At 46.0% G+C, this 15,114-nt stretch overlaps 1 protein-coding gene across 2 annotated transcripts in view; it reads right to left on the bottom strand.

The window, feature by feature from the left end:
* Positions 1–15,114, bottom strand: part of NUCB2 (nucleobindin 2) — a 243,995-nt gene that overhangs the window by 196,216 nt on the left and 32,665 nt on the right. For both annotated transcript variants that reach the window (XR_003941930.1, XM_030201064.1), the window contains exon 2: positions 3,221–3,370. Coding sequence is in view for 1 of the 2 variants with exons in the window: in XM_030201064.1 (XP_030056924.1) it covers positions 3,221–3,370 (150 nt within the window). In the remaining variant the exon portion in view is untranslated. The remainder of the gene's footprint in view (positions 1–3,220; positions 3,371–15,114) is intronic.

Raw genomic sequence — 15,114 nt, 5'->3', positions numbered from 1 at the left:
CAGACCCCCTCCAAAAGCAAGGTCCTGGTGGCCTAGTGCCCCCAAGCCCCCCCCCCCCGAACACCAGTGGGGGGGGTTGAGATCCAGTGGACCTCCAGACCCCCTAACACCCCCCCCAAACAGGAGAAGGCTGGAGGCCAGCCCCCACCTGAAGGTATAGCGCCCCCGAACCCACCCCGTGCCATTAGATGAATGAGGAGGGAATAGCACTCCCTCCTCCTTCCAGCGCCACCTCCAAAATGGCAGCACCTTGCCCGGGGCATCTTGGGATGCGCTGGGCAGGGCTTCCATTCCATATAAAAGAGAAACTGCCTGGCATGGACTTTGGTGGAGGGGGGGGGGGGGGGAGCTCCGAGCTGGCGTAGGGTTGAGGTGCAATTCCGCCCATAGTGGCCTCTACGCCTGCATTTACTTTTGATCATCGGGTCATTAGGGCTTCATGCGCTTTGGAATTAAAGGTAACTGTTTTATTGATGTGTTATGTTACTACATACTACTACTACTATTTAACATTTCTAAAGCGCTACTAGGGTTACGCAGCGCTGTACAATTTAACATAGAAGGACAGTCCCTGCTCAAAAAGCTTACAATCTAATGGACAAATGTACATGCAGTCAAATTGGGGCAGTCTAGATTTCCTGAAAGGTATAAAGGTTAGGTGCCTAAAGCAACATTGAAGAGGTGGGCTTTGAGCAAGGATTTGAAGATGGGTAGGGAGGGGGCTTGGCGTAAGGGCTCAGGAAGTTTATTCCAGCCACAGGGTGATGCGAGGCAGAATGGGCGGAGCCTGGAGTTGGCGGTGGTGGAGAAGGGTACTGAGAGGAGGGATTTGTCATGTGAGCGGAGGTTTCGGGCGGGAACGTAAGGGGAGATGAGGGTAGAGAGGTAATGAGGGGCTGCAGACTGAGTGCATTTGTAGGTGAGAAGGAGAAGCTTGAACTGTATGCGGTATCTGATCCGAAGCCAGTGAAGTGACCTGAGGATAGGGGTGATATGAGTATATCGGTTCAGGCGGAATATAAGACGTGCAGCAGAGTTCTGAACGGATTGAAGGGGGAATAGATGATTAAGTGGGAGGCCAGTGAGGAGTAGGTTGCAGTAGTCAAGGCGAGAGGTAATGAGAGCTTGGATGAGAGTTCAGGTGGTGTGCTCAGAGAGGAGAGGGTGAATTTTGCTGATGTTAAAGAGGAAGAAGCGACAGGTCTTGGCTGTCTGCTGGATATGCGCAAAGAAGGAGAGGGAGGAGTCGAAGATGACTCCGAGGTTGCGGGCAGATGAGACGGGAAGGATGAGGGTGTTATCAACAGAGATCGAGAGCGGAGGAAGAGGAGAAGAGGGTTTTGGTGGAAAGACGATAAGCTCGGTCTTGGCCATGTTCAGTTTCAGGTGGCGGTTGGACATCCATGCAAGAATGTCAGATAAGCAGGCCGATACCTTGGCCTGGGTCTCCGCGGTGATGTCTAGTGTGGAGAGATACAGCTGGGTGTCATCAGCATAAAGATGATAGTGGAAACCATGAGATAAGATCAGTGAGCCCAGGGAAGAGGTGTAGATTGAAAAGAGAAGGGGTCCAAGGACAGATCCCTGGGGAACTCCAACAGAGAGCGGGATGGGGGTGGAGGAAGATCCATGAGAGTGTACTCTGAAGGTGCTGTGGGAGAGATAGGAGGAGAACCAGGAGAGGACAGAGCCCTGGAACCCAAATGAGGACAGTGTGGCAAGAAGTAAATCATGATTGACAGTGTCAAAAGCGGTGGATGAGGATGGAGTAGTGGCCTCTGGATTTGGCAAGGAACAGGTCATTACAGACTTTAGACGAGTGCTGTTTCTGTCGCGTGTAGAGGGTGAAAACCGGATTGAAGCGGACCGAGGATGGCCTGAGAGGAGAAAAATCAAGGCAGCGGCTGTGAACGGCGCGCTCAAGTATTTTGGAGAGGAAGTGTAGGAGGGAGATGGGTCGGTAGTTGGAGGGACAGGTAGGGTCAAAGTGATGTTTTTTTGAGGAGAGGTGCGACTACGGTGTGCTTGAAGGTGTCAGGGACAGTTGCAGTGGAGAGAGAGAGGTTGAGGATATGACAGATGGAGGGGGTGACAGTATGAGAGATGGTGTTAAGTAAGTTGGTGGGGATGTGACACCATTTAGATTCTTTGCCGAAACATGGGTCCGTGTCGAATCCATTTGATTACATCCATGCTCACTGTTCTGCCTTAGGGGATTATTGGTTGGATTGTTGTTGCCAGTGGCTTTTAGTATGGTCTTTTGTTAATAAACTCCTCATTTTTATAGTGAAAGACCATCAGTCCACCCCTACTCCTTTGCCTATGGAAAAAATTAAATACAATGCGCTTAGTGCGTGCAAACAGCAAAATGGAGGACACTTTAGCATGTTCTGCAATAGGCCATTTTTGCTGCATTAGGCGCACAGTAGCCTAACGAAGCTTAGTAAAAGAGCCCCCTAATTTCTTACGCTTGGAATCTTCACATCAGGTATTCCAGAAGGGCCTTAAGATATAATTCTTTGCAGATGCTTTTGGTACTAAGGGGTCCTTTTACTAAGCTGCAGTAAAAAGTGGCCTTAGTATGTCCAGTATTGACCATTTTACTGCAGCAGTAAAATGGTCGATTTGCCATATTTTTTTATATTAATGGTTATGTGCTAATGTTGTCATTAGCACACAGTCATTAAAAAACAACATTACTGCATAAGCCCTTGCCTACACTTATTTTGTAGGTAGTAAGGGCTCACGCTGTAATCCTGCGCTAACTGATAAGCACAAGAATACCCACTCTGCGTCCCTAGACATTCCCCCTCCAAGAAAAATTAATACTTTTTAGCAGGCTGTTAGAGGGCACCATTTTGGCAGTTACCGAATGTCCCATGGTCCACCATTTTAAGCTACAGTAAACACATGGTAGCGCTTACCGCAGCTTAGAAAACAGAGCCCCTAAATTAATTATCATCCCTTCACTTCAATAATGACTCATTTTAGTAGTGTTCAGAGTTGGACAGCCAAACCCTGAAGGACCTGGCTGAAACATACAGCAATGCTCTTTCCTTTCTGTGGAACTGTATTTCTATCCTTGCCTTATTTAGATTATTTTTGTAAACCACTATGATGGGACTCGAAATGGTGGTATATCAAATTCTACATAAAGTGTAAATTGTATTACTGTAGATGGTAAAATGAAAGCAGAGCAAGAATAACCTAGTCCACTTACGGGAGCTGCTTGTCTTTTTTCTTCTTCTTCTTCTACAGGTGGTTCTTTCACTTTTGTTTTGTCTACATCTATAGGCACCGCTTCCAATGTGATTAGCAGAGAGGTTGCCACATAAAAACAGTAGTGTAATGGGATAGTTCGCCACCACATCTGTAATAAAATCCAAAATAGGGAAGGAAGTCTTTCTCAAGAAAGGACTCAGATCCAATTCTTGTGCATCCTAAATCTGAGCACATTTAAATACATATTATTTGAATGTTATGTTTCATTTGTAATGTGTTGACATTATAAGTATAATAAATGTTGTTCCATGTTACCTATCGTGGCATCATCCATATTCTGCCGACATTTATTGTATTTCTGTTATATAATTGTTGTGAAGAAACAGTGTGTGTTTTAAGCTGTAAAATGTATTGACTATTTTCCTGTTTTATGTCTGAAGTGTATTTCTCCTATTTGGCCAGCAGATGGTGCATGTTTATGCTTAAAGCTGTTACAGAGAACTGAGTGTTTTTTCTTCAGTTTGACACAAACAGGAAGCAAGAAGCAGTATATATTTTAATTCTCCAAAGACAAGCAGGCTGATATTCTCACAAGTGGGTGACGCCACGTCGGCCCCGGAGGATTTTAAAGCAAAATCTCAAAATCTCTTTACGGCGTTCCGACGCGCGAGCGATCGTACTGCGCATGTGCGCACACCTCTTCCCGCTCGCCGTGCGGACACGCCCCTCAGTTTTTCTTTTTCCGCGTCTGAGGAGACACGGAGTTCGTTAGGGCTTCGTGTTTTCTTCAGGTCTTCGGAGTTAAATCTCTTTTTTATTTTTTCATTATGTACTTTTCATGGCAGGCTCATTGTGGCTTATATCTACTCTGCCAGGGATGCCCAAAGGAGATGCCCAGAGCTTTGCTCCCTCGGTTATGGAGGTATCCGGGCTTCAGACATCAGTCGATGCCGAGAGCGTTGCTCCCTCTGTTATGGAGGTATCCTGGCATTGGACGTCGATGCACCGGTACGTCGGTACCAGGTATCGGTACCATGGGTCCCGTCGGCACCGGGTATCATCGGTACCATGGGTGCCGTCGATGCCGAGTGTCATCGGTGCCATGGGTGCTGTCGGTACCGGGTATCATCGGTGCCATGAGTGCCGTCGGTACCGAGTATCATCGGTGCCATGGGTACTGTCGGTACCGAATATCATCGGTGCGTCGGTACCGAGGAGTATCGATACCAGGAACATTGGTACCATGGTCGGTGTCATGGGTCCCGTCGGTACCGGGTATCATCGGTACCATGGGTCCCGTCGGCACCGGGTATCATCGGTACCAAGGGTGCCGTCGATGCCGAGTGTCATCGGTGCCATGGGTGCCGTCGGTACCGAGTATCATCGGTGCCATGGGTACTGTCGGTACCGAATATCGGTGCGTCGGTACCGAGGAGTATCGATGCCAACTACATTGGTACCATGGTCGGTGTCATGGGTCCCGTCGGTACCGGGTATCATCGGTACCATGGGTCCCGTCGGCACCGGGTATCATCGGTACCATGGGTGCCGTTGATGCCGAGTGTCATCGGTGCCATGGGTGCTGTCGGTACCGGGAATCACGGGCACCATCGGCACCAGGTATCATGGGCACCATCTACTATCGGTACCAGGTATTTTCCAGACTTTGTCCTTGGCTTCGGGACCATGGGTACCATTGGATGCCATGGGTGCTACCGCCTCCTGCGGCATCTGGCTTTTCACCTGGTCTCCTTCACCGATGCTGCCTCTGGTATGGGTGTTCGCACCCTACTGGGGCAACTTCTCGACCCATATTAGCCTCCATATCGGACGTGTTTGGATCTGTGCTGCTCTGTTTGAGTAGTTAGTTCAGTTCAATGATGGTCATCTGACATTACAGTGGAGATTGTGAATCCCAATGCCCAGATGCTAGAGGTCCTGGACTACTATCTTCACCTGAGTCTTCTGCACTCAGAACAGATAGGAGTTCTAAGAACTTACTTTGGCGCCCCCAGGGCCAGAGCATACATCCTTAGCCTCTTTTGGAGAATGGCGTACCAGGCTGGCATGATCGCATCCCAAATCAAGTCTTGTCAGATCTTTACGAGCATTCCCACCGGAATAGGCTAGACCTTTTCACCAAGTGGTCAGGTAGCACACGGTGTGTCGCAGGTTCCTGTCCAAGGGCATTTTCGACACTTGTAATGTAACACCTAGATTTCTGCTCTAGGTACAGTGACAGACTCTCATGACTGTGTGCCTCTCTCCTGGAGGAGGAGACTCAGCAGAAAACTATAGATATGCTGTACATACACTTCCTCATCTTGGAAGTTCTTTAGAGAGAGGAGTAGTTTTCCTTGTGCCTTAAGGGGTCGTACCTATACTCCTACTTCTCGACAGCCGGTTCGGGCTATGCCTCAGCACGCTCGTTCTAGTCAGCGGCGTGCACCTAATCAGGCCCCTGCAGCTATTCCCCAGGAAACAGAGGGGTTTTTGACTGGCTCCAATTCAGTATAGCCACTAAAAAAAAAAAAAAAAAAAAATGTCCGTACCGGCCATTCTGCCTGTCGGGGGGGGGGGGGGGGGGGGGGGAAGTTTACATTTTCTCCACCAAAGGTGACTTCTTTATCCTCCAACCGGTAGGGTTTTTCAACTAGTCCGGTTAGGATACATTCTCAATCTGGAATCAAACCCTCCACATTGTTCATTGGAAGCTTAATCCTTTAGCTTCCATCAAAAGTGAGTACTTGCAGAGGAACTCTCTGCTTTTCTCAGCGCCAATGCAGTCGAGCCCGTTCCACCAGGGCAAGAAGGGTTGAGATTCTATTCCAGGTCTTTCTTTGTGGGTTGCGTCCCATCATAGACATAAGGGGCCTAAACAGATTTGGTTCAGGATGCTTTCCCTGGGCATCCTTCTTCCCATACTTCAGGAAAACGATTGGTTATGCTCTCTGGATTTACAGGATACTTATACTCTCTTTGCATCCAGAGTATGTTTTTTTCCTAGTGCCTGGCTGTTGTTGCAGCGTATCTTCATGGACTGGGAGTGCATGTGTTCCCTTAACACGATGATTGCCCGTCTCAACAGATTACAGCACAGTACATATTGAGACTTCTAGACACATGGCTTCCGCAGTTCATGTAACTCCCATGGCACTTTCGCACATGACATCCGCTCAGTGCATCCTAGCTTCCCAGTGGTATCAAGTTTAGGGTATCTAGAGGATGTAACCCGACTGTTCACCAGTCTTTGGTATTCCCCTCAGAGGTGGTTAATTCTCTCTATTTTGATTCTGAGGCATCTTACTCAGTCAAAAGCTGCTGACGAAGGTTGCATCCCTCCTGGCTATCCAACCAAATTATTTTAATTCAACCAAACAATCGGGTTGTGATGTACTCGATAACAAAGGAGTACTGGATCTTGCCCTCTGAGTTAGGATGCCATGCAGATGTAGCGGTGGGCCCGCAATGCGGCATGTTTTCTCCAAGCCACTTATCTAATTGGTGTAAACAGCAGTCTGGCCGACAGGCTGAGCAGGATAATGCTACAGTTGAGCATGCCTATAGTTCGAAAGACCCCTCAGTGGATCTTTTTGCTACTTAGTCCAATCGCAAAGTCCCTCAGTTCTGTTCCAGGCTGCAGGTTCACGGCAGGCTACCATCGGATGCCTTTCTCCTTCTTTGGGAGACAGGTTTTCCGTATGCGTATCCTCCCATACATCTGGTGGAAAAGACTTTGCTGTTTCTCAAGCAAGATTGTGGAGCCATGATTCTGATTGCTCTTTTCTAGCTGCGTCAGATAGGATTCCCTCTTCTTCTGGAGTTGGAATGTTTTCCAGCTCTCATTACGCAGAACGAGGGGGCACTTCTGCATCCCAACCTCAAATCTCTGGCTCACACGGTCTGGATGTTGAGAGTGGGGTTTCGTTGAGTTTTCCAGAGTGTCTCCCGACTCTTGCTTGCTTTCAGAAAAGATTTCACAAAGAGGTGTTATTCTTTTTCATGGAAGAGGTTTGCCGTCTAGTGTGACAGCAAGGCCCTAGATCCTGCATCTTGTCTTATACAGACCTTGCTTGAGTTCTTTCTACACCTGTCTGAGTCTGGTCTCAAGACCAACTCTGTCAGTATTCATCTTTGTGCAATAGAGCTTATCATCAACGTGTGAAAGGTCAGCCTTTAGCTGTCCACTTCACGAGAGGTTTATCTCTCCCCCAATATTGAGAGAATTCCTTGTATGTGTCTAGGGGAGATTATTTCTGTTGGGCTTACCACCCACAATAATTTTGACAGTTGGCTCTTATGCTTCGGTCAGAGTTCCTATCACTCCTTATCCAGTATCTTGGGGTCCCAATGTCGTTTTCATCCAGCTGCTGCAAGCTCAATTCGGGCCACTGGATTCCTGCCATCTGAAGTATTGGACCTGGAAGGTCGTTTTCCTTAGTGGCTGTTCCTTCAACTCGTAAGGTCGGTGAGCTTCGGTCTCTAGTAGCTCAAGCGCCTTACCTTACTTCTCATCTTAACAGAGTAGTTCTCTGCATGCAGACAAAGTTCTTACTGGCGCTGGTATCAGAGTACCAGCTGATCCAGTCAGTTGTCTTACCAACATTCTTTCTCCCTCATCTTACAAGCCCTGGCGAAAGCAAGCTCCGCACTTTTTGCGTGGAGCAGACGAGCTCCCTCGGACGGTCCGCCCAGTTGTTTATTTCTTTTAATGCCAGTTGCTGTCGGAAACTGCATAATTTCTTCTTGGATAGCAGAGTGCATCTCCTTCATTTTTGTCCAAGCTGGACTGACTCTAGAAGGCCATGTCACGGCTCACAAAATTAGAGCCATGGCTAAGTCGGTGGCTCATCTAAGATCAGTCACTATTGAAGAGATCTGCAAAGCTGCGGTGTGGTCATCAGTCCACACATTTTCATCTTACTACTGCCTTCAGCAATAGCCGACTCGTCAGTCGGTTTGGGCAGTCGGGGCTGCAGAACTTCTTTGGGGTTTAGAATCCAACTCCAACCCTCCTAAGCCCATTTTTGTTCTGTTCCAGGCTACACTCATTTAGATATTTCTTCTTTTCAGGTCAATTTTATTCTGGCCTCGCCGTTGCGAGACTCAATTGACCACTGTTTGTTGTGTAAGCCTGGAAGCTAGGGATACCCCACTTGTGAGAATATCAGCCTGCTTGTCTTTGGAGAAAGAGTAGTTACTTACCTGTAACAGGTGTTCTCCGAAGACAGCAGGCTGCATATTCTCACAAACCCTCCCACCTTCCCCTTTTGGAGTTGTCTCCTCTATCTTTTGGATTTAACTGAGGGGCGTGTCCGCACGGCGAGCGGGAAGAGGTGTGCGCACATGCGCAGTATGATCGCTCGCGCGTCGGAACGCCGTAAAGAGATTTTGAGATTTTGCTTTAAAATCCTCCGGGGCCGACGTGGCGTCACCCACTTGTGAGAATATGCAGCCTGCTGTCTTCGGAGAACACCTGTTACAGGTAAGTAACTACTCTGTCTTGTTGATTGGGCTCTGACTGGCCCAGGAGCTCATCTCATTTGGACTTTACTTGTTTTGAGTTCAGACTCAGCCAGGAAGAAAGCGAGATATATCTCTTTGCTGAGGCTCAGTGAATTATTTAACTTCTTTTTTATTGATGGCATACAATACATGACATTACAATTTAAATATTTCTATTACCGTTTCACAGACACCAACAATCAATTTTCAGACTTTTCGCCCCCTCCCTATCATCCCCAACTTCTACCTCTCTACCTAGCTTCTAAAACAACAGTATTTCCCCTCCCTCCTCCCATCCCTCCAACTTCCCTTAACTAATCCCTTTCTTTCCTTCCCCCCCCCCCCCCCCCATGTCCATATTCCTTCTGTCTTTATTCACTCAGTTCTTACAGATTTAACAAGTAACTACGTGCTGCTGGGGTCAATGTGTTCCAAAAGGGGGGTCCATTGAGCTTGAAACTGCTTCCCCTTCTCTGAGTCCATATCTTTAACACCTATTCGCTCCATTCGTAATAACCATAACATTTTCATGCGCCACTGCTGGATCGTTGGGGTTTTAGGGGTCAGCCATTCTGTCAATATAACTTGTTTGCTCATTATTGTGGCATATTTTACAAATGTGGCAAATCCTTTTGTTTTACTGCGTCCTAAGTCTGGGTTTCCTAGCAATAATGCCAGATTGTATCTCCATTTTTGATTCCAAAGTCCATTTACATATTTTATAATGTCATTCCAAAATTTTTGTATTTTTTTTACATGTCCAGAACATATGGCCTAGGCCAGCACCCTCTGCCCCGCACTTAGGGCACTCCCCCCATGGAGATAGTCCCATGTAGAATGCTTGCCTAGGGGGAATGTGCAGCCTAAGTGCAAATTTATATTGTAATTCCCAATGTGTTGCTTGGATGGTTGTCTTCCTGAGCGAGAGGACATGGGTCTTTATCTGTTCTGCTTTTATTTCCACTTTAAGGTCTTCCGTCCATTTTCTGGACAAGTCTTGATAGTCCAGTTCTCTAACATGGTCTTTTATATGGTGATGATAATAAGAGAGCGGCACCTTTTGTTGCGATTCTACTGAAAATGCATCAGATAGCTCTTCTCCTGTACATCTTCTGTAAGTGAGTCCCAAGGCAGAGAGTGTACATAATGTTTGCTGTGTATAGAAAAATTGATCTTTCTCCAGCACCCCGAATTCTGCCTGTAAGTCAGAAAACTGTTTCATGTGCCCGTCTCTCGTTACCACCTGCAGCAGGTATTTGATTCCGCACCTTTCCCATCTCCGAAACGTGCCATACAGCTTTCCGGGTACAAAGGCCGGATTATCACATATAGACAAATAAGGTGTCACTTTTGATGTAAACTGGTGCAAACGGCAGATCACTTCCACACTGCTTTTGCAAACGCCACAATTCTGTTTTTTTGTAACACATAAGGAATGGGCACTTCATTAGTATGTAAATATGTACTAAAATGTACTCCTTTCATGATAGTCATTTCAATGGCAGTAGCCGAGAATTCTTCCATATTACGAAACCAGTCATTTATATTTCTCATGCCACTAGCAATATTTAAGTACTTTATATTCAGAAGTCCCAAGCCTCCATATTGTACTGGAATACATAACGTTGCTATGGGAAGCCGGGCCCTGCGTCCCTTCCACAAAAAGCTTTGTATCATAGCATTTAATTTTCGTTCATCTCTTCTTGCTAAATTAATCGGTAACATTTGCATTATATATAACCACCTAGGTACAGTCATCATATTGAACAATGCTATTCTTCCTAATAACGATATTGGAAGCTTTACCCATGCCTTCAAGCTAACCTTGGTTTCTTGCAGTAATCTTTGCACATTAATTTCGTATATTGTATCCAAGGTAGCTGGAATCTCAACTCCCAGGTATTTCAATTGGTCTGTTGCCCACTTAAATGGAACCCATTGTTTCCAATCCCTTATATCACCCTCCCCCACCGCCATCGCATTTGACTTGTTCAAATTTAATTTAAACCCAGAAAGCTGCCCAAACCATTCCATGTGTTTTAATAGCTTTGGGACCGACCCCTGTGGGTGTAGCATTATTAGTAGTAGATCATCTGCATATGCCAGCACTTTGATACTATGATCTTCAAATCGCACTCCCTCTATCTCCTTATCTTCTGTTATGATATGTATTAAAGGCTCTAAGGATATCACAAATAGTAGCAGGGATAAGGGACAACCCTGTCTTGTACCCCTCTGGATCTCAAATTCTTGCTCTTTTAGGCCATTGACTAAGACCCGGCCTGTGGTTCTTTGTATAGGGTCCTGACGGCTTCTAAATACCACCCATCGAGTCCTATGTACTCCAGTGTAGTGAATAGGTAATCCCAGCGGACTTGGTCAAAGGCCTTTTCAGCATCCAGGCCAACCACCAAAGCCGGCGTCTCTCTTTCATAGCAGGCGGCCATAGCTATTAATAGTTTACGTACGTTTTGCGTTGATTGTCTATTTCTCACAAATCTCACCTGTTCTTTCCCTATAAGTTTAGGTAAAAATTCTGCAAGGCGATTTGCTAGCATCTTCGCTAGTATTTTAATGTCTACATTGAGTAGAGATATTGGCCTGTATGAATCTGCTTTTTCTAGATCTTTTCCAGGTTTTGGGATCAATGTTATCACGGCTGTGTTTGCATACCTTGGAAACTGCCCGTTTGCTTATCGCTGCCTCGTAGTATTCTATCAATGAGGCCAACGCCTCTGGTGGCAATGTTCTGTAATACTCCCCCATGAACCCGTCTGGGCCTGGGGCGGTCCTAGGTTTTTGCGATTTTATTACTTTTTGTAGCTCTTTCATTGTCAAAGGTGTATTTAACTTTGCTACCTCCTCTGCTGTTAACCTGGTTAGTCTTGTTTTTGCTATATAATCTCTTATTTGTCTATTATCTCCTGCCTGCGGGTCTGAGTACAGTTTCAAGAAGTATTCTGTAAATATTTGGCCTATTTGTTCTCACGAGTTAGTTATCTTCCCTTGTTTAGTTTTCAGGGCTGTAATTACCCGTGTCCCTCTCCAATTTTTGATAACTCTGGCCAACAATGCCCCCGATTTGTTACCGAATCTCTGTAATCTGTATTTGTAGTACAGCGTTGATTTAGTCTCTCTTTCATGTAGCAGCGTATTTAACGTTGTCTGCAATGTCTTTATCTCTTCCAATCCTGCTGCGCTAGGTCTCCGCATACATATGCGTCTAGCCCGCTGCAATTTTCTCTCTAACTGCAATATGCTGGCTAGCCTATGTTTCTTCTTCCGACTACAGTATGCAATTATTTCCCCCCGTATCACTGCCTTAGAGGCATCCCAGAACAGTTCTGGTTGCGTCTGTGCATGTTTTGCGTTATGGTACACGTATTCTTCCCATTTTTTACATATATACTTTTGAAAGTGTACGTCTCCCTGTAAGTAGGCTGGGTACCTCCATCCTCCCCCCTTCAAGGTGTCCGCTGGGATCTCTAAGTCTACCCAAATCAGCGCATGGTCGGAAATCTCTTCAGGTCCCACTTCCGCTGTGTAAACCACATGAAACATGACCCGGTTCGTTAAAATATAATCTAGTCGTGCTAGAGTACCGTGGGCCCGAGACCTGTGAGTGTATTCTTTGTCATCGGGATGCAAGACTCTCCAGACATCCACCAAGTCCAACATTTTCTTGAAGTTGGCAAACTCTATCAGTCTGGGCCCCTGATAATGAGGAGACGTGGGGTTTGTGGTATCCATATGTGGGTTTGAGACTAGGTTAAAATCTCCCACCACCATTAAGCGCGCTGTCTTGTGTTGCAGGCAGGCATTAGCTAGTTGTCCATAGAAACCAGGCTCATGTCCATGTGGGCCATATAAATTTACCATCAAAAATTCTAGGCCCTGCAGCCAAATATGTAATATAATATATCTACCTTTTCCCCCCTTCGCCACTACTTGGGCCTTACATGGAAGTCCCTTTTGTATTAATATTGCTAATCCCCCTTTACGTCCCTGTGAAGCTACATAATGACATTCTCCTACCCATGTTTTTTGCAACTTTTCATGTTCGGTAGCATCTAATCTTGTTTCTTGGAGGCATGCGATGTCTACTTTATGACGTTTCAGTGCTTGCAGAATTTTAGCTCTTTTTATTGGGGTACTAATACCCCCTACATTCCACGATATCACTCGCGCTGGCATTTCTCCGATCTAAAACATTTCTTTATCTCCCACAGGGGCCGGTCTCCCAAATCCTTCTTCCCTCCAATCCATGCTATCATGTATGTGCCCCAATAGTTTACAGCATATGTGGTCTCCTGTACCCATGGACATGGTTCTCCCCTTTTTTGTGTCTTTTTCTCGTCTCTACCTCCCTCCCTCCCCCCTTCCCCTATCCCTACCCTCCCCCCTCTACTTCTAACACCTTCCATCCACCAACTATATCTTGATGGCGGATTCGGACCCCGTAAGGTGCTTGGGACTCCCGCTTTTCACTGTCTTACAAAGATTTTAAGTTAACCACATTTTACATTCTAAAATCATACAGACCAGCCTGGGGTATTGTGTCCTTTAGGTCTGTCTCTGCTGGCACTCACACGGCCTCCAATACGTTGTTATCTACGAAGTATTGCTTGGCCTCCGCTTCTTTATCGAACGCGAGCCACTTATCTTGTATTTGCACTCTCAATCTAGCCGGGTATTGCATATTGAAACGTATTTTTTTTCCCACTAGACTTTTGCATATTGGGTGCCATTTTCTGTGCTGCTCCTGTACTGCTGCAGAGAAGTCTTGAAATATCAAGATATTCCTCCCGTTGTATTTTAGCGTTTCTCTTTTCATCCGGAAACCTTGCAATATCTCCAATTTGTGTCTGTAGTTTAGTATTTTTGCCACTACTACACGTGGTCTATTTTGTATCTCCGTTTTTCGCCCGATTCGGTGAGCCCGCTCGATAATCAATGGTCCTAGTGAGTCCGTTAAGGCCAGCTCTTTACTGAGCCATCTTTCCAGCCAATTTTCCAAATTGCGCTCTGGTAGTGTCTCTGTTAGACCCACTATTCGCACATTGTTTCGACGGGCGCAATTTTCCAAATCTTCTAATTTTGCACTTTGTGCCTGTAATTGGCTTCGCATATCTATTAAATCAGGGCCGTAGCCATGTGTATCATCTTCTATGGCGGAGATTCTCACTTCTGCGTCGTCTATACGAGTCTGCATGCCGTCTAGCCTGGTATGGAAGCCTTCTAGTTTACAATCTAATTCTGCCCATTTAGGTGCCCAGGCCTTCGTTATAGCCTCCGTTAGCTGTTCCAATTGCATTTTTTTAATTTTTATTTATTGCATTTGTATCCCACATTTTCCCACCTTTTTGCAGTGTGGCTTACAATACGATATGAATGATGGAAATACAATTTGCATCTCTGAGAAAGCCATAGGCGTTTCAGCTGGGCCGTCGGCCATCTTGGTTTTGCCACTTGCCGATTTTATTTTTGCGTTTTTAGCAGGTGTCTTTGCTTTTCCAGCGGGTGTGCTGCGCAAATACAGGTCCATGTAATCATCCACTCCAGGCTGGTCTGCTATTTCTTTGCTAGTTGTCTCTTATATCATATATTTGAGCGGGGTGTCCCAGAGCTCTGGCACCCTGCTGCTGCTTTGCTCATCGCACCACCAGAAGTCAATGGCTCAGTGAATTATATGCCCTGATCTTCTCAGGTACTGTTTAGCCAGTATGCAAATGCTTGGCTAGTTTTCTAATTGATCCATTTGTCAGTTAATTGTTAATGTTTGCTATTTGCACATTTTTTGTCCACTGTTCCAAGTTCTGAGAACAAACACAACTGTTTGTTCACTCTGCTTGTATGGACTGATAGAAAATCCTGGTGGTTTGTGTGTCGAGTCTGTGAGTGCTTTTAGGAACTGTAGGACCACTGGGAGTGTGGCCCCAGTAACCTAGAAATCACTGGGGATAATTGGAGAGCGGGAGATTTGCCCAGAGTCAGTTGTGACCCAGTCGGTGGAAGGAGGGTGCTAAGTGTAGAGCACAAATGGCAGGTACAGGTGGACCTGAGCTGTGCTGGGGACAGACCATCTAAGTGGCAGCGGAGTAACCCCAGGAGGATGGCTAGGCATTTCGTGAAAACTGTTTTACAACGCTGTTAAATGTTTTATATTTCTGAAACTATGAGGCTCATTTTCAACGAACTTTGACTTAGAAAGTTCCATAGGTTAATATGGGACTCATTTTCAAAAGAGAAAAACGTCCAAAAAGAGTCATAAAGCACCATTTGGATATTTTTCTTTTCAAAATATCCAAATCGGTATTTTCAAAACCTATTTTGCAGATGTTTCTCTATGCAATTCGTCTGCAGTGCATCCAAATCACAAGGGGGCAT

This window comes from Microcaecilia unicolor, chromosome 4 (assembly GCF_901765095.1).
Source record: "Microcaecilia unicolor chromosome 4, aMicUni1.1, whole genome shotgun sequence".
NCBI lineage: Eukaryota > Metazoa > Chordata > Amphibia > Gymnophiona > Siphonopidae > Microcaecilia > Microcaecilia unicolor.
Note: the sequence above shows the minus strand (reverse complement) of the source record. Positions and strands in the feature narration are given on the sequence as shown.